We start from the raw sequence: 23,029 nt of genomic DNA, 5'->3' as shown, positions 1-23,029 counted from the left end.
CTCTCATTCACAGTAGGTATTATGTTTTAATTTCCTTAAGCCACAGGACCCAAGCTTGAATTCACATTGTGTCTGGACATGTATTCAGTATGAATACAGTAAGAAGCAGACTTTTATATTTATTATTTTGAAGTGGAATTGGTACAAATGTTCAATTCCTTAAGCTAAGATCACTTTTGTTATTTGGGTATTAGTTCCTTCATCTTAGCAATCTTTTCTAGACCACCTATTCAAAGCAGCATTTTGTCTCTCTCATTGTCAGATGGTTTTGTTTGAATTCAATTTATAATGTAGTGTAATCTTCTTGTTACATGCAATGCATATTTTGGCATTGTTTTAATCTCAGAATCAATTCAGGCTTTACAGATCAGCCAAAGTCAGAAAGCTCCTCATTACATGCTGTACAGTTCAAGGAAAACAGCATGATAAACAACTCTGACCAACTATAAATTGATGTACTTTCTTCTGGATAAAGTATTCAGACACAAATAAGCACTTTCATGTTTATATAACAAAACAATGCCAGGAAAAGCCTCAAATTTTAAAGAAGCATAAAAATATTGTGTAGGACACAAATAGGACCTTTCAAAGAGAAGCTTATTTTTCTTCTTCTATACTACCATATAATGTGATACTATGCCCTAATTCATACGTTCCTCGGGAACAGATAGTGAAATTGTGCAATAGTGGAAAGCATAAATTCTTCCCATTTCCTCATATTACATCTTACAAATATTTTACCTTTACACAAAATGTCACATTGCACAGGATACAAATATTTCACAGGGCATTCCTATAGAAGGGGTTTGTTCACTGAGGCTATATACACGTATATACATGTATGCGTGTTTCTATTACTCCATTACCATCATGTTATTTCAGCACTTGACATTGGTGAATATATGAAATGGACCACAGGATTTTTTCTTTGGTAACATAATAGCTTGTGAAAAATTTTAAAGGAATAGAGTCATCTTATACATTAACAGACACTCAGGTGTCTGCAATAGATCCAATGAACTCAAATAGGCACCTACCTATTTTTGAGTCTTGATTGAGGCGAGAATATTTTGACTGCTCAAGAGAAGGTAGACATTGTTCAAGGGGTATCCAAGTATATGTCTCTGGACATAGTAAATCAGAAGGTCTATACTGTCCCTGGAAAGTAAAGAAAACAATAGCATGCCATTTATCAAATTCAAATATCTCTTTGCCCAAAATGTCTCCTGCCTAGTATAGTTATGAAAACTTAATAAAACAATCCTGCGTAGACAAATGTAAATTTCTCTAACTATGTAGCTTTTCTGCTAAAATGTCCAACTTTGTCCAATCTAAAAAATAAACTTTCTTTGTTCTTGGATATGAAAGAGCCAAGAATATCCCCAGGAAATTTGAAAACAATTTAGAAGAATCAATATGCATTGGAAAGAAGATAAAATGAACATGTCTATATGAACACTGGAGGATCTCCTTATCTTTTATTGTATCTTTTTTTTTAAAAAAAAAAAGGTACTTCAGTGGGAACATTAATTACAATTATCTTAATTTAAGTAGAGGCTGCTGTAAACAAAGAGATATTGCACATTAAGAACAATTTATCTTACAGTTTATTGTTTTGAGAAGATAAAGCAGAATTAACTAATACTAACAAAAATACACATCACCTACAAGTCCCAGAATTTCTGTTAAGTTGGCCACATTGGCTGGGAATTTTAGCATTTGCAATCCAAACACAACTGGTGGGTACAAATGTGGAGAATAAACTATCAAGTCTGTTCCTTTACATCACCTGTCCTAACCAAATGGAAACTAGTTCTAGCTGAAAGGCTTAAAAACAAGCAAACAAAAAATTAGGATATGTAGATAAAATGAAAATAGCGATCCTTATATCACCATATACTTCAACCACATAGTCATCTACAAGATGAGTAAAGATAATGAAGTTAATAGGGCTGGGCACTGGTTTGGATTCAAAGGTAAAAGGGTGTTTTAGAGTGCACAGAGGTCAGGCTTAGCACCTGTAAGCAAATTCTTAAACCAAACTAGTCTTTTCTGAAGATGGTGCTGGACAGTGGAGGACAGCCATGCGATCCTAGGAAAAGATGCAGCTTCTTTAAAAGGAGAGATGCTACATCTGGACTACTACTTGCTCCAAAACCACTCTGTCCCTTCAAAACAAAAGGCCAAACTTCTCTAGAAACCAGCATTTTCACTGATACATAAGCTGTCAATGAAAGAAAATCTTTAAGCAGTTCTGTAAAATTAAATCTTTTCTGACACATCATAGATATTGCCACTTTAATCGAAATGAGGTTAGTAGCAGCTTTTCTGTCTTTAACACATTATATTGTATTAAAAAGCATTAGCTATTCCATGTAGCAGATGAAGCAAGGTGAAGTTCATGAAAACTTATGCCTTTTAATAAAATGTGTTAGTTAGAAAAGAAGCTTCTGCTCCTGATTACTTTTTTCTACCAGGATAGCTCTCTTTCTACAATGCCACCTCAATGTTAAACATTTGGAGCACTTTTCTTTGTAAAAGATAAAATCTGAAATAGCCCATATTTTACCAATCTAAATCCAGAGGAGAAAATCTCCAAGCCAAATAAATATCTTCAGGATAATCATTTATACAGAATCATGAAAAAAATATTTTGAAGAAAATCAAACTGTCCTTAAAAATGCCAAATTTTAGGTGATGTGATTGGTCTGTGTTTATTGGTCTTGGAGTTTGCTGTGTTCTGCTTGATTGGTGTTTCTAATATCTTCTGTCTGTTTTTTGGCTCTTTTTGTATCTTGATTGGCTGGCAACATTGTGTTACTTTATTGGAGGCCTTTAGTGCAGCTTGGCTCCAGGTAAGTGAACGGCTATCATTAGTTAGGAAGCTAGGTTTCATCTGGGTGCCTGGTTGGGGTGTGTTTGAGCTGGAGGTATCAGGGGGGATCTGTCTGTGCCCAGGTGTTTGCCTGGCTTGTGGTGTGGAGATTTGTTTGTTTGTGAGTGCAGGCTTCCAAATGATTGCAATATATATGTTTTCTTAAGTTTTCGCGGGTACTTACATGTATGGCATTCAGCTTTGTTCGGGTATTTACACATACATATGTGGATGCATATTTACACATATATATGTGGATACATATGTGGATACATACATATTCGGGTACATACACATACATATGTGGATCTTTGGTTATTCGGGTTTTCTCGGCTAGATACTTCCAATCTTTCGCGGGAGAAAACCCGAATAACCAAAGATCCACATACAAATACCCGCGAGAACCTCAGAAAACAAACAAATAAATAAATAAATATATCTCCTTTCAGCACAGAAGATTTCTACTTTAGGCACAGACAAATCTAACAGATACTGAAAGCTAGGCAAATCAAGCAAGCAAACTTAAGCGCAACAAGAACTAAACGTGGAATAAATATCAACCTCATTATTATATAGCAAACCAGAGATAACTCTTATTGACAGGTAATCCTTGACTTATGACTAGTCACTTAATGAGTGTTCAGAGTTACAATGAACTTTTTAAAAAGCTTAAAACGCATCCTTGACGTTATGTCTGCCACCTCAACGCTGTCACACAATTGCATTTCAGGCATTTGGCAACCAACCTTTATTTATGATCAGTTGCAGTTCTTCAGTTATGTAACCATAAATTGCAACTGTTTTGCCATTTTCTGGCAGGAAATGCCCATTGGATATATTTGTTTAATAATCACAATTCACTTACAAAAGCAGCGACTTACTTTACAACCATTGTAAAAAGAGTTGCAGAACTGAGTCTGGCCATGTGATGGCTCAACTAACTGACTACAATGACTTGTGACAAAAATACCAGGCTTCACTGAAGTCATAAATCAAGTATTATCTGTATTTTATAATAGTTTGGCCCTGGAAGAATAGCTATCTTTACAGCAGATGCAAACAAATATTAAGCAATGACCTAACATATGGTTTGAATTCCATATCCACATATCTAGTGGTGAAGAAAAGAAACAAGAAAAAGAATTGAACGAAACTATCACCTGCCAATCATTATATTTTATATTAAGATTTTCATATTAAGAACATGTGGACTTATCATGTGAAATATTTTAAGACCTATTAAACTGTTAATTTTCTCAAAGAAAAATATCAGTATCATATTTATTAAGTTTTTATCTGATCAATGAAAACTTCACTTTCTACATTTTAGGAATTTTTTCCAGGTGGTTTCACAATGAAGGCTAACATTTAAACAATGTTTATACTATTAAAAGAACAAAATATTTTCATAATCCCCACAAAATCATAATGTAGGAAAATTTTCATTCATGCTTTTGATTTAACCATAGCTCCTTGTTACATCCAGCTATGTTGTAATAATGTAGCTTATGCAGCTGGTTTATTTCAACAAACCATAGTTAGTAAAAATTGGTTTGCCTGACATTCAGCAACAATGAACTGTAATTCATATAGGTATTAAACCCCCTTCTCTGAACCAAGTTGGAGAAACAGGCTGGGGTAGAAGTCTTGCTAACCACAGCTCAGCCACATAATCTCATGATATAAAATAAAGTCATGTTACACTGAAGACCCATTGCCACGGTTTCAATATGTGATGACAATAATAAAACTCCTCTTTATGTGCCACTTGGTCCATATGTGTTCATTTAGAGGAAATCATAGTGGTGCACCAAATCACAATCCTGCTTTTGGCAGACGGAACAGCTTATCATGTGGTCAAGCAGTGGAATGGAAACAGAACACCATGTCTCCACAATTATTTGGCATAATATGTGCATCTTACTGTTTATGAGATATCCTCTGACTATATAATTGCCTCTTTCTAAATGGTTCTTTTGAAATATGCAAAACATTTGCATTATTTTTTGTTTTATCCCACACATTCCACTATGAGGGGACAAAGACAAAATATTCCGGATGAAGAGGGAGAATATCTCACACAGATTTATTCTAGAGGCAAATTTCAGCTATAGTAATTATTCTGACTCTTCTTTATTTCTCTTTTTTAGTCTTCAGCCAAAAAGACATTTAACCAACTTTTCTTGTCACTAGTTTCTTCTTGTAAAAGATAGACTGAAAGAAACGAAAATCTTACATATGACATTCATTCAGGCATGGCTGGATATTTAATTGGAAACTTCTGGAGGAAAACTTGGCAGTTCTACCTTAAGGAATCTTTAATTGAAGTATTCTCACTTTGCCAGCCTTTGCATTCTAGTTCTTGCACTAAAAGCATCTCTGGACTTCTGTTCCAAGGCAAGGCCAAAGATTTTAATGACACTTAAGTCTGAAGATTTACTTTTAAAATATTTTTAGAAAATCTAAGGGATTTGGTGAGTATTTGAGATGAGGGTATGTTAGTGGGGTTTGTTTTTACAGACTAAGCCAAATATGAAAAATAAAAGCTCCAGAGAAAGATAATAGTTACAAAAAAACAAAGAAGGTCAAGTACCAGTAGCACAGAAGAAACAGAGAAGATTAAACACACATTTAATTCTTTTATCAGGTACAGTGTACATCTGTGTTCTATTTTTCCACAATAAACCCATTGATCTTTTATTAAAAGTGAATTAAGGCCTTCATCTCAGTTTCCAGACAGCTGCTTTAAAAAGGAATTTTAACATTATATAAACAAAATACCCTAAAATTATCAGCAGCAATGTATTAAGGCAAAAGCATGAGAAAATGTGAGCCAATCCAAAGATTTATTAAATTCAGCCTTTTCCTTGAAAGAGGACACCAGCAGAATCCCATCAGCCCAATACAACAGCAGACCCTTGCTCCCTGATTTAATTACATAAACAGAGATATGCATTATCTACCCCAAGAGAGGTCTTTGCAACTAAGTTCAGCTATTCTGTTTTCACAAACTCTGTTTAGATAGCATTACACAAAATAAAGCAGTGTTCAAGTAGGAAGGGAAAAAAACCCAACTATTTTGGGTTTATCTTGGCTGTTACATGATCAAGGTTCCAGAGTACAGGGAGAGTTTGCATGCATTGGATCTTCTTTGTGGATGCCCATACCTTACACAGGGATGCTAGGAAACAATGCTAGGCAGTCTTAAGGACAAGGCTCAGTACGACTCTGCAGCCTCATTTTACGTATAATTTATTTTCACATGTCAAAGGGCAAAAGAGCTACAGTATCTGGCTTCACATTCAAGATTCCAGAACTTACATTTTTGGAAATTTAAATTTGGGCCTACAGCAACACTTAAACTTAGGCCTACAACAACAAAACCCTGTGTAATATATCTATTTTGATGACTCAAGACATTTTTATTGTTTCAAAATATCAGGAATGAGAACAGATCCTTTTGCTGATTGTTTTTTATTTGGAAAGCTAGCACTACATTCATTCTAGTGAAATATTTCAGAATAGACTTCTATACAAATGCATATGCACAGATACGTACATGTGATTAAGACAGAGGCCAATAACTACTTCAAAGTGAGCTTGGCAACAGGTTATTAAAAACCAACCTCTGTACTGGCAGTGGTGTTGGTTTTTTTTACCAAGTGTCCTCTGAGCTCCATGTAGGAATTCTGAAATTACCGTGGCATTGATACCATTTTACTAATCTTGGTTAAAAGAGTGTATAAACATTTTTTTTATTTTGAATATGTAGTACTTATAGGACCAACATATTCAATTCTTCAGAACAACTGGATATGATACAAATGTTCATGTTCTCTACTGTAAAATCTAATTGATCAACATTTGTTAAAAATGATAGGTGAAATCTATAAGAAACCTTTTTTTCCTTCTCCCCCAAGTATTTGTGTTCCTTTTCAGGCCCATCTTTAAGGATTAAACCATCTTTAATCTTTGGCTAACATTAATGTCTGAATTCATATAATTGACTAAAGAAGAAAAGGAGAAGAGAAGAAAGTCCTTTGTATAATTCCAAATAGCCAACTTGGACTATATTCTTCATTCATCTACATACAAATCAGATTTCTGGTACATTCTGGTATTTTCCAAGCTCCTGTTTCAAAAACCTCAAATATTTTAAGTGGTAAGTTCTTTTTAAACCATGAATAATTCAAGTTGTCAGATGGCTCTGAGTCTACACAAGTGAATGGAAGCTTGAAAGTGGCAGACAAAAATATTCAGCCTATTCTCTTTCAAGGCTATTTTACTCTCTAACAGTTATAACAGATATAACAGAATAACAGAGTTGGAAGAGACCTTGGAGGTCTTCTAGTCTAACCCCCTACTCTCCTTAATTAAGTTTTCTTTCATACTTCTAGACTACCACGCAGTGAGTACAAGGGCTCATAATGTGGTTGTGGCAAATTATCAGATCTGATCTATTGGAAATCTATGCAGTTGTACAATGAACTATGGTTAAAAATGATTCCACACATGAAATATAGTTTAATGTGAAATAAACATATCACAATAAATATGACATTTGTTCAGTATTACATTACAATCTTGCCTTACTCAGATCATTTACTTTTAAAAATCCACTCTAATCCACACACTCTCTTGCCAACCCAGAAATCAATCAAAAATATTTTAAAAACTTTGTGATGGCAGCAATGAGTTGATAAAGAATTATATTTACAGATGCTGAAAGGGGTAGATTGAAGATATATAATTCCAGATTGTTTTAAAAAAGAAAAAGAAAAATAGTATACTAAATATAATATTGTAAACAGGTTTTGTTAGTGGAGATGCTACCAACTGGGAACCTGAGAAATTATTGTGCATCCTTCAATTCCTTTAATCTGCCGAAGGATGTAAATACTTTTTAAAGGTACACTCTGCTTCCAGCATTGATCAACTATTATTCTGAAGAAGATGCTATTAATTTTGATTCTGTCAAACTGGCTTCTTCATAGAAATGTGATAATGAAATTCTCATTTTCTCTTTTCAATAGCTCAATAGATTTGGGCGGGGGGGTGATTGTTTTGTTTTCATCCTTTCATGTCTGATTCTCAGAGACTATGTAGGCAACTCCCTGCAATTTTCTTGCAAGCTTTCAAAAGTGGTTTTGCCATTGCCTCTTTCCTAGGGCTGAGAGAAACTGACTGACTGGTCCAATACCACCCTGCTGGCTTTGTGCCCAAGGCAGGGCTAAAACTCACACCCTTAACTACTACATTAAACTGGCTCTCTTAGAGACCCCAACAAACCTGTGCCTAAGAAAAAGAAACAGTTATGGAATGTATGGACCTGAAGAGTTCAAACGATTCTCAAAAACAATTTCTCAAAACAGTTTCGGAACAGAGTGAAACATAGGAGTATTTTATATTGTCAATTGATGATGTGCATACTATTTGCATTGATGTGCATACCACTTGTTTAACAATCTGTAAAAATCTCTATTTTTAACTGAACAGTACAAGAATTACCATTCTTATATGGTCATTGTATTTTTCCAAATGTCCTCTAATTTTGTGCCACTTAAAACATCTGATTTTCTAGTGTTAGGAACATATTTTCCACACTACAAAATGAACATAGAACAAAGGAGGGACACAATTGTCTGCAGATTATTATTCTCTGTATAAAAAATAAATAATTCATTCATTATAGATGCATATTTAACTACAGGAGTGAATTCTTAGGCAGCATATGCATGAGTTCAACACAACTCCCATAGAAGGGAATATATATAGCTCAGAGTTGAATTGTGGAATCCTTGATGCGCTGTGAGCTTATTTGTTTGGTTGTAGACATTTCATTACCCAAGTAGGTAACATTAGCCATTTAAGTAATAGGTAAGAACAACTTACCTTAGGTAAGCTAAGAATAGGTAACGATAATTTTTTGACTTAGAACAATATTAAAAAAGAACAAAATTCATAGCCAGGCAATTATTATAACTACAATTTATATGAGTATTTTAGTTCTTTAATATTAGTTCTGAAAAGTATCCTAGACAGACTGGTTGGAAATATTTAACTACAGTTACTTATTATTTTTATTTCAGATTACGAGCAAAACCTGAATGAGAAAGAGTAGGAGTTTTAGGTTCATTCTATTCAGAACATACCTTCCAACTACAAGTCTGCTCTGGTACAAAGACAGCAATCCTAAACTATTGCTACATTTTTGGCTATCAAGAAATTATCACTTTTTTAGATAAGAGTATTAATTCATAGTCCAAAATTTTCTAAGGTGAGAATTTATCAACATTGTTTAGCAATTTCACTGGGCAAGAGTAATAAACAACAATCATAAGATCATAAAACATTACTGAATGAATTACAAGGCCCTGAAAAGGGTCAGAGCTCTCAGAAGACTCTTTAGTATTTCATCCTATGCTAAAACAATGTAATAAAAAGATTATGTAATTAGCCTTTCAAGACCAATAAATACTATTTAGTCTACAGCAGTTTTTGTACTTTGGCTCCAGACTGCTGATGACAGAAATACATTTTATGGTTTCTCTACTGAGGTACAATCTCTGAATGTTTATTTATAACTAAAATAATAATATCCCAGTGATTTGATGTATAGACACAGTTCTAAACAACTGAATAGTAAAAATATGGATAATAAAAATAAAGGAAAATAATGTTTATTCTAAACATTTTGATGTTCATTACCTTTAACTGCTTTCATTTTTTTCATTTATTGCAAAATTGATCTAATGACTCTTTAAATGGAGCTTTTAAATACATTGAGTACAATTTTTAGCAGAAAAAATAAACCACCCTTCCAAAGAACTATATGTCTCCTGTTCAGTACTTCTCCTTACATTTATAGATTCCATATATTGCACCATTTTCATATTATCTAAGGTAATAAAATTAAATTGCATTGTATAATAAAGGGTTTTTTTTATATGAGTGATGAGAATCAAATGGAAATGTCAATACAAGAAGTTTTTTTTTGAATTAGTGATACTACTCAAATTGTTAAGAATATATATTCTCATTCCTAACTACAAGTTACCTCAAGATAAACACACGTTTCTCTTAAGACTACACATTAGTAAATCAAAATGACATTATCTTTTTCTTATTAAACACATCAGCATGTGGCCCAAATTAAATTGCCAAAAGAGCTGGCTTTATCCCATTCTCCCATGTTATCTATGGCTTCAAGGAAATCCCCAGAGAAATAATAAGAAAACAATTGCCTATATTTATAACAAATTATTTTACTGTAAAAATTCAAATGCTATGCTGTTTTAAATTTTAATATTTGAGAACTGAAAAATATCTGAATTATCTTTTCTCCTACTTTCTGTTATTTCAAAAAAAATAATTTTTTCATCTAATTTAAATGTTTAAACTTATGAACTATTAGAAAGAAGGCATTATCCTTTAGTTTGGCCAATATTAATGGCACATCAGTTATAAGCAGACAACAGACCTTATCTCACCTATCTGACTAATAAGCTGCAGTTGGAGAAAATTCTGATATTATATTCTTACTTTAGAATGTCCCACAAACTCAAAACCAAACCTACAGGCTTCCTGTTAGTAAAACTCAATGTGGGTCATTTTCTCTGCAAAAAAAGGTCTGTATATTTTAGGCAAGACCATCTGCATTTTAATCATGGAACCTTTTTCACTGTGCACATTGATACAATATAGTACAATAAGCACTCAATGCCTGGAAATAACTGATCTCGGTATTACTTCATAAAACTAGGAGAAATATTTAGCTGAATAAGTTCATAAGGAAGTCCATTACAATTTTAATAAAAGCATACTGTATACTAACCACAAGATCATGGGTCAACTAAAAAAACATCTATAGAGATTTGAAAGCATTGTTCAGTTCACAGTAAATAACAGAATTGCATCTTTTTTCTTGCATAACAGATTCTAAGATATAATTAAACATGGATTCATACAGAATTGGTGTTCCCAAAAAGCTAAATCAAAATTATTGAGTCTATATGACAAGTTTCCGGGAATCATCTCTCTTCGTCTTTTAGTAAATCATACCAATCACAAGCATTATAGCAGGTCTTCACTGTTTTCATATAATTCACAACTAACTTCTTTACATTTTGCCTTGATTATCTTAGTTTAGTAGAGCATGTATTAGTCATGATAAATGTCTCCCTAGTGTGTCATTCTAAAATAGTTCATTTCTAGTATGTTATGTGAATATGGAATTAATCTTTTGGGCAACTATTTTTGACAGCAGCAGTCAAATTTCCCATAACAAGTCAGGGGCTGTTAACTTCCTTTGCTTTTACCTCAATTGCCCTGAAATTCAAACTTTGAAATAAATAATATTTAAATGATCAAAATAATAGGCCAATTTATTATTTCTAAGTTTTATGTTAACTTATTAAGAAAACATCACACATTTGAAATGAAAAATGTTTGCTACATTGTATAAACTTGTATAAGGATGTGTCCAAACTGACCTAAACAGGAATTGTCTGCCGAAAAAAATAGAAATAGCATTTACATTCCCAAAGCTAATCAGAAGTACATGTTGACATATTTTTACAGAAGACAAATACTTCTGTCTTCTTTACAGTTATCCCAAGATACTGCAGATTCTACTCATAAATGTCACAAAACTGATGTTTTCATCCTATAATTCCGGGTCAACCAAACAAGCCATCTTAAGCAATCTTGAACTAATACTTTGTATATATATTACACAAAGCTGCCAAGAATTTGATTCAGGCATTCACAGACCAGAAATATTCATCATACAAACACTCTCAATTAACTTTATTTTTCATCTTAAGTGATATCACCCTCAGGACATTCACATATAAAACATAAATAATAGCCCGGCCACAGTTTTTTCCTGTAAGCAAGAATCAGATTTCAAGATCTTTGCTCCTACAGATATGCATACTGAATAAATATTTCCCAGGGAATTAAGATGCTTTATGCGTACTTCCACAATTAAACCAAAAGCAACTGCATAGATAAGTTGGACTAAAAGATAATTAATGATCCAGAATGACCTACTAGGCTTCCATGGCTAAAAGTAACCATAAATCTAGATCTCTATAGTCCTAGTCCAAAACACTATGCATTACATTCTCCCCCCTCACCACTCCATATACCCTTACAAATACGATTATAAAAGGGTTATGTAGGATGTACACAGAGTTCATTATAACAGCCCAGAGGACTATACCTTTCATCTTTCCTTTGGAGGTTTTAGAATGCAAGCTTCATAATCTATGACTACCGGAATGTTTCTGAATTTTCTTGGAATTGTACACTACAGTATTTGCAGAAGAAAAGATTAACAGTCCCCATTCTTTAAATCCGTATACTACTTTTCAAAATCAAGCTTTCAAAGAACAGCTTATCATAGATAAAAAGATTTTTTTAAAAAAAAAATTAAGATCAGCGGCTGAATCTATATAACATATGCATTTAAAATATTTAATGTTTTTATGACCTAAAGTATACACAAATATTTTCTTCATGCCAAAATACCATATGTTTGTTGGTTCCAAGCATTTCTCATTAGGGAGTGCATTCTAGAATCTGGAGGCTAACAGTAAAAGAAGTCCATTCTTGGAATGTGACATCAAACCTAAAATGGATAGCATATATAGAAAACCCTCTGATAATATTCTTAACGCATTAGTTGGTCTGATTGAGAAGTCCTAAATATCAGAAGGCCGCAACTACTAACAATTGGTGACAAGTAAACAATTGCATGAGAAATCTTGCATGAGCTTAATGGTGACATTTAACAAAGCAAACATTTAACATTTGGTTTCATCGCAACATCTTCAACAATGAAGTTACCTAAGGTTTGATTAAGAATCCTTCCATATTGTAACAAGATATTTTATTAGCCATGATTACAAAACAATTGACTCTTCTAGATGCAATGTCCAGTTGTTGCCTCTTCTGGCCCATGCAGTAGAGCAGGGCTGTCAAACTGGATTTCTTAAAGGGCCAGATAATCACTCTAGTTCTATTCCATGGATGGAGGGGGGAAACAGGATGGCCACCTCCTGCAGCAATTTGCCAGCCAAGAAACAGTGTGGAGGGGCCCCCCCGCAGCCCATTTTTTGCTTGGATGGCTTCCTGTAGCACTTTGCCAGCCAAAATGGGGTGGGGGGTCGCACACAGTCCCTCTGCTCCCTTTTGGCTGCCAGAGGCACCATGGGCCAATCCTTTGCTATTTCCAGGCTGGCTCCAAGGGGCAGATTTAAGCACCCATGGGCTGGATCTGCCCCGCGGGTCTTGAGTTTGACATCCCTGCAGTAGAGAATAGCATTATTATCCGCAAAGAGTCAACAATAACATATGAGCCTTGAATGGAATATAATCCTTCCAATGTTGTAATTCTCTGACAGAGGTCAATATTATCAGGTTAGAAGCTCTGACATATGCAAGTAGTCATCAGTTAACAACAGTAATTCGGACTAGACTTTCCTTCACTAAGTGATGCAGGTATTAAGCACGATTCATGTGACCATATTGCTTAGCAACAGCAATCCCAGCAGTCCTAGTTGCCATTGTTAACCGAATCCCATTAGTTGATTAGGTGGGGACCCAGCCCTATCCAAATCAATCCTGGCCTAGCCTCCCAGATCCAAGCTTTAGTAAAGTAAGGGATTGACTACTCTTGAACTCTATCCAACCACAGCAATCTCAGCCACCTGCTACTACCACAGCTTCTACTTCAATTCCAGTGGCATTGCCACTACCACTTTCAAGTGCTGCCCCAAGGCTTGCATTATGGCCAGTTATCCCAGAAGCACAGTTCCTTGGGAAGACAGTTTGGCATGGCTGTTTAGTTTTATAGTTTTAATATATTTTTATATGTTTTTTTTTAACTCATGATTGGGAGTCACTCAATGTTGATTAGAAGATGGGAGGCTACATCAATTTTTGTAAATAAACAAACAAATAAATAAATTTGAGGGGAAATATGCAGTGGTCTGGCTTTGGCAAGAGAAGTAATCATTATAGGGGGTTTACACTACTAACATGGGCAGCATCCTGCCCACACGCTTTTATCTTTCTTGGTGACTTCAATCTACCTCATATTAACTGGACCCTTAACAAATGTACAACTGAACCCACACATGCAACCTTCTACAAATCTGGGACTAGAACAACTAGTAACCAACAACACTAGACTTAACAACTGTCTCAATCTCATCTTCTGCAATAGTTTGAATTCAATTTACGGAATATAAATTAAAGAACCCTTTTCCAACAGTGACCACAACATGATTGACTTTTGTCTCAACATATGTCCACACAAAAATCATCACAACGACGGAATCCCCAATTATAACTTCAAAAAAGGCAACTATGATCTTATAAATAACGATATCTCATCCCTTGATTGGCAATTTCTATTCACTGGATGCAATACTGTAGAAGACCATTACAACATGTTTTTACTTGAAGTCAAAAGAGTCATCAAACTATATGTACCAAAGCAGAAAAAAAAAACAAATTAGCCATAACAATAAGGAAGCTTCAATCCAAAAAGAAATCACTTTGGCGGAGAAATAAATCTGGCCACGTTGCCAATTTCAAAAGCCTATACAAAAATTTATGCCACCAGATAAAGACTGAATGCACCAATTATCACATTAAACAAGAAGAAAACCCTCTATGCACCAATGCCACCCGCGCTTTCTACAATTTTGTAAACAACAAACTAAAAGACTCAAGGTCCATCCCACCCCTGAAAGGACCTAATGGTAAAGACTGCAACGATGACACTATTAAAGCCAACCTCTTTAACACATTCTTTGGCTCAGTATTTGTAAACAGCAATGGATCATGCCCAGTATTTCCTAGTCGAACAACAGCCAACTACAATGATCTAATACATATCGATTTTATAGAAAACAATGTTGAAAAAGCACTACACAATCTAAAACCATATTGGACTGGATAGAATATGTGCCTACTTCTTAAAAAAGCTATCCACTGCCATACCCGAACCTCTAAGCATAATCTTTGAAAAATCTTTCAGGACCAGCTCCTTGCCAAAACTATGGTCACAAGCCATAGTCATCCCCATCTTCAAAAAGGAAGACCCCAGCCTAGTTGAAAATTACAGACCAATCTCTTTATGCTGCGTCCACTGTAAAATCATGGAATCAATTATTAACCAATCCATCATCCTTCACTTAGAAACAAACAACCTACTCTCTAATAAACAATTTGGTTTCAGGAAAAAGCTATCATGTAATCTGCAACTCTTACATTGCAAAAACATATGGACTACACACTTGATCAGGGCAAAGCAATAGACGCAATCTACATAGACTTCTGTAAAGCCTTTGATTCAGTGGTACACGACAAACTGCTCCTAAAACTAAAATCTCACAGTATCTCTGGACACCTGCATTAACTGGATAGAAGCATTCCTGTCAAACAGACAACAAATGGTCAAAATTGGGAATGTCCTATCAAATTCTGTACCTGTAAACAGTGATGTCCCCCAAGGCAGCGCTAGGACCAACTCTCTTCATACTCTACATAAATGACCTCTGTGATCATATTAAGAGCAACTACATTCTTTTTGCTGATAATGTAAAGCTATTCAACACCATCAACAATACTACTACCCTTCAAAAAGACCTCAACTATGAATGGTCAAACAAATGGTCAAACAAATGGCAACAGAATGGTCAAACAAGTGGCAACTTCAAATCTCAACAAATAAATGCTCTGTCTTACATATTGGCAAAAAAAAAATCAGAAAATAAAATACAAGCTGAATAGTCAAAACCTTGTTGATGACCCAAACTTTGTCAAGGACCTTGGAGTAGTCATCTCAAATGATCTAAGTACTAGAGCCCACTGTAAATACATAGCCAAAAAGGCATTAAGAGTTGTTAACCTAATTCTGCATAGCTTTTTCTCTGGTAATATTACTCTACTAACTAGAGCATACAAAACATTTGCTAGACCAATACTTGAATACAGCTTATCAGTCTGGAACTCACATTACACATCTGATATTAATACAATTGAGAAAGTCCAGAAATATTTCACAAGAAGAGTTCTCCACTCCTCTACTCATAGCAGAATACCTTATGCCACCTTATGACTTGAAATTTTAGACCTAGACAACCTAGAACTATGCCACCTTCAATCTAAGTATAGTACATAAAATTATATATTGCAATGTCCTACCTGTCAATGAATAACAATACAAGAGTACACAATAGATACAAACTCAAGGTAAACCACACCAAACTTGATTGCAGGAAAAACGACTTCAGCAACAGAGTGGTCAATGTCTGGAATACTCTACCTGACTCTGTGGTTTCTTCCCCAAACCCCAAAAACTTTAACCTTAGACTGTCTACTATTGTCCTCACCCCTTTCCTAAGAGGTCTGTAGGGAGCGTGCATAAGCGCACCAATGTGCCTACCATCCCTATCCTATTGTTTATTTATTTTTTCTTATATGTATCCATGTATTCATAACTATGTTTTTACTTATACCTACTATCTTGTAAGCAATTGACAAAAATAAATAAATAAAATAAAAATATATGGTGTTACTCACATGGAATTAAACCTAACACCACTATTAACTCATACTGTTAGACTGCAACACTCAAAATAACAATAAGCTGAGATCAGAAGCACAAGAGGCAATTGCGCTGCCACGTGGCAATGCTACATCTCACATGCATTCTAGCAGGCAACTCCATGCACTTTACATTCTTCTACATGCAACTTCTATCTTTTCTCAAAAAAGAAGGAATCCTTTGAGGAGGGCATATGTTTGTCTCAAATAAGCAAAAAGGACCTTCAGGATCTGATTGAAGAGTCAAAATTTTCTCATTCAGGCTTTAGAAGCTTATCCATGATTTGCAGAAGTGTATAATTAATTGTAAAGATTATGATAAATAAATACAGGTAACAAAAGGGCTAATTTCAAGGATTATTTTCCTGGTTCAAATATGCAATTGTATCTAAAGTTATGTGGTAAAATAGTTGTATATTTGAATGTTCTCACCCACCAATAATAGGTCATTGCTGCTGCAGGACTCTGGCATTGCTAGTACATATCAGTGCATGAGCCAAACAGTTTATTTTCATCTTAAATCAGCTAAAATATAAAATGCAATTATGCTGACCAAATAATCCTTCAGGAAGATATAAAGTGAAAGCTGTATTGTATTAGGCTTGCAAAAGATTTGCAATCTTTTCAGTGCTACAATGGCAGGCGTCACAATTGTAGGTTTGAGCAGGAGATCATAGGCAAACAACATCCTGTAGGGATTCTGTTCTGCTGTGGTTTTCCATTTCTGCTTAGGCAGCAAAGCTAATTTACCGAAAAGGTTAACTAAATTCCACACTCATGAAACTATGAAGGAGCCAGGGCTCAAGAGATTAAAACTGCTAAAATTCCTTTGTACAACCTTTCAAGCTGCTGACTCTCCCAAAGCTCAAATCACCAAACTTGGTTCTCAAACTCTATCAAAAATAATGTTCTGCTTATGACAACAGCCATCCAAAGTAATATAATAATTAATCACAGCTGAATTCGCCTTTTATTTCTTCATTAACCTTTTGGAAGAGATTCTCTGCATCTGATATCAAGCTATCTCATGACAATAATCTGGGTTTATCTGTTAAACTAATCACATTTTCTATTGTTTTTCTGCAATTCTAAATTAAGTATCTCAAAACATTCTATTGAAGTAATATAATTTTTTAAGTATGCTGAAATATATTTTCAGAAATTTTAATTCTATTATATTTAAAGTAAGCTATAATTTGTTCTAAAAATACAAAACTAATGTAAAAGTTTTGAAAAGATAAACAGTTGGTTAAACTAAAGCAATACTGGGAATGAAATTGAAATGTGTTTGCATGAATACGTAAAAATGCCGATAAATCTTGGAAAATTGCTTGATCATAAAAATCTGGTCTGGTAGGTGTTATGCTACACTGGTTTTTAATTTTCAAAAGATACTTTATAACTGTTCTAACTAAATAAACAAAAGTGTAAGTTACTTGGGCCTGTTTTTTGCGCACTTCTCTTATTACAGGACTATGGATTATTTCTATTAATACAAGATACTTATATTCCCAAATTTGTTCTTCAAAAAGTCAAGAAAGTATTTACATTTTATAAAATACTTTTGGTCTATTGAATTATATTAACAAAACAAAACTTAAAGGAGAAAAAGACACCAAAGAAATATTCATATTCCTGAATTAGATTGAAAACTTACATATTATGTCATAAATATGTTTTTTAAAAACTTGGGGAAGAATATTTATGAATATGTGAATTAAAGAACAAGTAGGCAATGTGGAGCTAGTTAGATAAATAGTTTAATCTATTTAAAAAAGCATCTTCCTGCAGAGCAGGGAATCCAACAGAAATCCCTTGTACTTAACTAATAAGCTCCATGTTTCAATACCTTACTAACATTTTATTGGTTTTAATAATTTCAGTAGAAATCAAATCTAGGAAGAACTGTATTCCAACTAACAATATTTGCCAAAAACTGGATCATCAGATCTTTACAATTACAGAAAAATATATTTGTAGATGGAAAGAATAGAGAGCCACTAAAATCCAGTTTGTCAGGGCAATATTCTGTCTTGGTCAGCAGCTGCTAACCCATTTTTAAACAGCAGCGCAATTTAGCAACTGAAGAAAAGCTCAGTTAACAGTAAAAGGATGTGGGTTTTTTTAGCCAAACCAAAGAGCTCTCAAAGGACATTAACACTAGTATCGAGAAAGAAAATAAGAGTCTACACTAATAAAATAATGTAATTGCCATACTTACTTTATTCAACATTCAAATATTACTTATTAAAATATGTCCCTGTTAGATTAGGCTGAAGACCTATCAAATCCAGAATCCAAATAATTATTTTAAGTATGCTGAAGGTTTAAATATGTCTGGTGTTCATTATTATTTTTTTCTTTTTCATTTGAATAGGATATCCTTATCCATTATTACAATCTGTTTTGAAAGTTCCCTTGTGTAAAAAAAAAGTTTGATAGGTGGCATGGGACAACTATTTGGGAAGCATAAAGTCTATATTCTCCATTTACCCAGCACTAGCCAATTTATAGACAACTAAGCAGACAGTAGTTCTTTTTTTTTAATCAAGCAAAGCAGGAAAGATTGAAAATACATAAATCTGTCCTAATATCAGGCTGAATTTAAATGATTAAAATTGTAAATCTTACCTTATATCTCATTTTAGGACATGAATAAATATAAAACCCCATGTAATAATAACTTAGATCAGAGGCCTGTTCATGAAGTTGCCTGGTAAAAGCAATTTCCCTGTAAAATGAAAATAATCCAAAACGTATCAAAATATAACACCAGATAAATTGTGTTCAGAAATATAAATAGATCTACAATAATAAACTAAAATAACCTAAATTTGCTTTATGTTAAGAGCTTAATACATTTAAATAAGGGATTCTACATTTAAAACCCCAAATATTTTACTTGAAAAAAACAACAACAATTTGGCATGTTGTCCTGGCAAAATGCTAATATGAAACTCAAATATGGAGAAACTAATAGGAAACTTTTGAAACTTTAGAAAATGAAATAATAATAAAAGTTACTTTTATTCATAAAGCTATGGATGTGTAGCCTACACCTTGTATTCAATAAGATTTAAGTACAATTTCAGATATTTTTTAAAATCAAACAAGATGGTTTTAAATAACTTTTTAGTTAATTACAGAAAATTATCCAAATATCTACATGTGAGCAGCAAATACTATTGTCTGCATTAACTCAATTTTCATCCCTTTTATTGACGAAAAATGTGCAGTATTTCCTTTTTTTTCCTTTTTCTTATTATTGGAGGCCATTCTGCAGTTTTACCAATTACATTAGTCACTTGCAGAGAGCTGCTTTTATATTGCTTAAAAGGAAGAAAGATGTACAATTGCCAAATGCTGTCCCCTTTGTACTAGAAAGCCATTTAGCTTTCTAACCTTCATCTAAATTGTTCCAACAAACATAAAGGGTTAAAAATCTAAAATCCTCATAAAGGCACTATAAAGAAATGGAGAATTGAAGAGATTATGAAAGTAGGTTGATATAAGTGGCATCTCCTAAGGGAAATAAGAATCAGCATGATAAACATGTTCTTCAATGTAAGATTGAGTGCTCAACCATAGTCCCACGAAATTCAATTCTTTATCACATTCAGGCTCAGATTATCCAGCCTCACCCTCTGCTGGAGAGAAAAGAAATGCTTGATATTTTAAAACAAAAAAAAATCTGGAAAGAGATTGAGTAAGAAACAGCGGCTTTCAATATTACATCCTCTGAGGAAAGTATGGAACCTCCAAGAAGCTGGAGAAGTCTGAGAACCCTAAAGGAAAAGGTCATTTGCTTCAGAAAGAGTAACATAAAACCAGGATTTTGCTAAAAACATATTTCTGTTTTCAACATTATGCAAAATCTCTTTATATTTAAATTCTCTATATACATTAAGAATATATAATTACAATTTCATCCATATTACAGGTAATATGATGTAAGAAGATGTATTTTTCCCTAGAATCTTCTTGTAATGTTCTGAACTCTCTTCTTGTGATCTGTAATATTCCAGGTAGACTAGCTCTTCATCTCTTCATCAGATTAGCTCTCTACCTCCTGCTCTTCTCTTGTCTCCATTGTAATTTCTGAGCTGCTATATACTGTGATCTGCCAAACTCTGTGATTTATCTTCCTCTTCACTGAATATTTATTTTTTTATAATTAAAGTCCAAAGGGATGGAGTAATTCAGGAAGTTTTTATAAAAAGGTTTGATGTTAAATAGTCAGAAGCAGATACATTGAAATTTTTTTATTTTGAATTTTTAATCTCCTTAAGAAGCAGCATTGGGTATGAGAACTTTATTGTTTCCCCATTATGATTAGGGGGTAGACATCAGATAAAGCCTCCTGAAAGATAAGTAGTAGTAGCACTTGACTGGTAGTTATCAACACATTCCCAAAGTAAAGGCAGGACCAATACATAATGTCCCAGAGGGTTTCATGGAAAGGAGAGCAGGCCCCCTAGTTTTCATCCTAAGGGCCTTAGCAAATCTATATATGGTTTCAACAAAAGTTTAGAAAACTAAAAAAAGCAAGGGGGACAGCATTTTCCTTCCACACCTACGTTTATTAAATAGAAAGAATAGAAAAGAAGTGGATTTTTCATACTGATTCCAATAGACTACTTAAATTATAAAACATAGATATGTAATCTGTTACAGATTATTGTTCTTTGGTTATAAACTAGTGTTCTTCATGTTTAAAATTAAGGGAAATTTACATACAGATTTGGCATAAATTCAGTCCAAGACCCAAACTAAAATTCAGAGCAAGGAATGAGTACATGTTTTACATAAATTCTGAATGATAGATTAGGAACCAATACTGAATGTTACACATCAAATTCACATAATAGTTTTTAACGATGCATTCTGAGTTATTGTACCATTTACAACTTCTTGTAGTATTCAAATGTAAGGTATCGATAGCTATCATATCAATACTACTATTAATTACAGATTTTTTTTTTCACGGCCAGAAACACTCAGAAATGGGAATGAACCCAAACTATAAGGCATTATCATTCTAATTCTCCTTAGCAGTATTCAAACACTGAAAAGTTAAGCATTTAAATGATTTTAATAAAAAAAATCTGACTGGTAGATTGTAAACAATATCATAGTTCTTTGGCTGAGTCAATCAAACTGTTACCGAAAATAATCTTAATTACTGTTTCCCAAACACAAATTATTTCCAATTCATTTCTCATTGCCCACAAAGTAATGAATAAAAACTAATGACATTTCAGAGTGCCACAAAACTGGTTAATCTAGTTTACTATTTCTTTTGCTCTGTTTTCCTGTATTGAAAAATAACTCTTAAATTCAATGCCATTATAAATCAGAGTATGTTTTCCATCTAATTAGAAGCGAGCACAGGAACAGAAAGCCAGATGAAGCCACAGTTAACTATAATGGCCTGGAGTAACATATAATGAAAGTTAGCTTGATCAAACAAACGACCATTAAATACAGCATCCTACAAAGTACTAGCTCTTTCTTAGTGCTACCATATATAGATTGGATTAGAGAAGTTTTATTCCTAATTACATGGCCTCTAACTCTGTTATAACATTGAGAAGAGGCTATTTTATTCTTCGTCAGTAAAACATCCTCAGTGTAGCCATTGAACACAGCAGTACAAGGAAGGCTACTATTGGCATGTCCAATATTATACAAAGATGTGGGTCTGGTTGAGAAATTTTGGTAGACCTTTATTGAGTTCAACAGTTGCATCAAAGAAAAACAGTAACACTGAAAATCTGTGAGATGGTTTTGCAAGAGGCAAAATAATTACCCTTGGATCAAATATGATAAGGTTATAAGCTTTCAAGTATTTCTGCAAATAGAAATAGTGTCATTTCTGTTCTCCACACACAAAAAAAGCAATTCATTTGTCCCACATCATCTTTTATACACTGACCCTAGAAAAAGAAAATAAACAGATGCCATTCTCAGAGGCACAAGAAATTTAAAACTAAGCATATAGCAGAAAGGAAGATCCAAATTAACTCATTTGATTGCTGATCAACTTAGTTAAGAATATGCCAATCAATCTTTGACCAAACATATTAATTTTAAAAAGTTTGCTGATATTTTAATATAGTAATTCTTTAAATGCTTAGCAAAACAACACCGCCAGTGTAGCATTATGGCTCATTTAAAAATCATAGAATAAAGCTGGTAACAGCTTGTACGTATCTAATGCCCTAAGAGTTTGCTACTCCTAGCAACTTTAATTATTTGTGTGTAGCAATTCTACATAAGAATTACTAATCCCCAAATTAATTTACCCTTATATATTGATAGTTTAGCAAGCTTAATTCTTAAGTAACCTAGACGTAAAAGCACACTGAGCTTAGCTTAACTTTATAGTTAAGCTAAACACAGAGACACCAGGTACTCCAAATACTGCTTATCAGCAAATAATACATTCTTTCCATTAGGGGAAAAAGTATTGCAACTATTAACAGTTACTAGCTACATTAAACGACCTTGCTACTACAGCTGCCATTTATT

At 33.7% G+C, this 23,029-nt stretch overlaps 1 protein-coding gene across 7 annotated transcripts in view; it reads right to left on the bottom strand.

The window, feature by feature from the left end:
* ATE1 (arginyltransferase 1) overlaps nucleotides 1–23,029 on the bottom strand; it is a 63,146-nt gene that overhangs the window by 9,548 nt on the left and 30,569 nt on the right. For all 7 annotated transcript variants that reach the window (XM_026704906.2, XM_026704904.2, XM_026704903.2 and 4 more), the window contains 2 exons: nucleotides 19,130–19,229; nucleotides 1,038–1,158 (listed from right to left, as the gene is read on the bottom strand). In XM_026704906.2, the coding sequence (XP_026560691.1) occupies nucleotides 1,038–1,158; nucleotides 19,130–19,229 (221 nt within the window). The remainder of the gene's footprint in view (nucleotides 1–1,037; nucleotides 1,159–19,129; nucleotides 19,230–23,029) is intronic.

This window comes from Pseudonaja textilis, chromosome 4 (assembly GCF_049901715.1).
Source record: "Pseudonaja textilis isolate UNSWEBS1 chromosome 4, rPseTex1.2, whole genome shotgun sequence".
NCBI lineage: Eukaryota > Metazoa > Chordata > Lepidosauria > Squamata > Elapidae > Pseudonaja > Pseudonaja textilis.
This window is presented reverse-complemented; position numbering and strand designations above follow the sequence as displayed.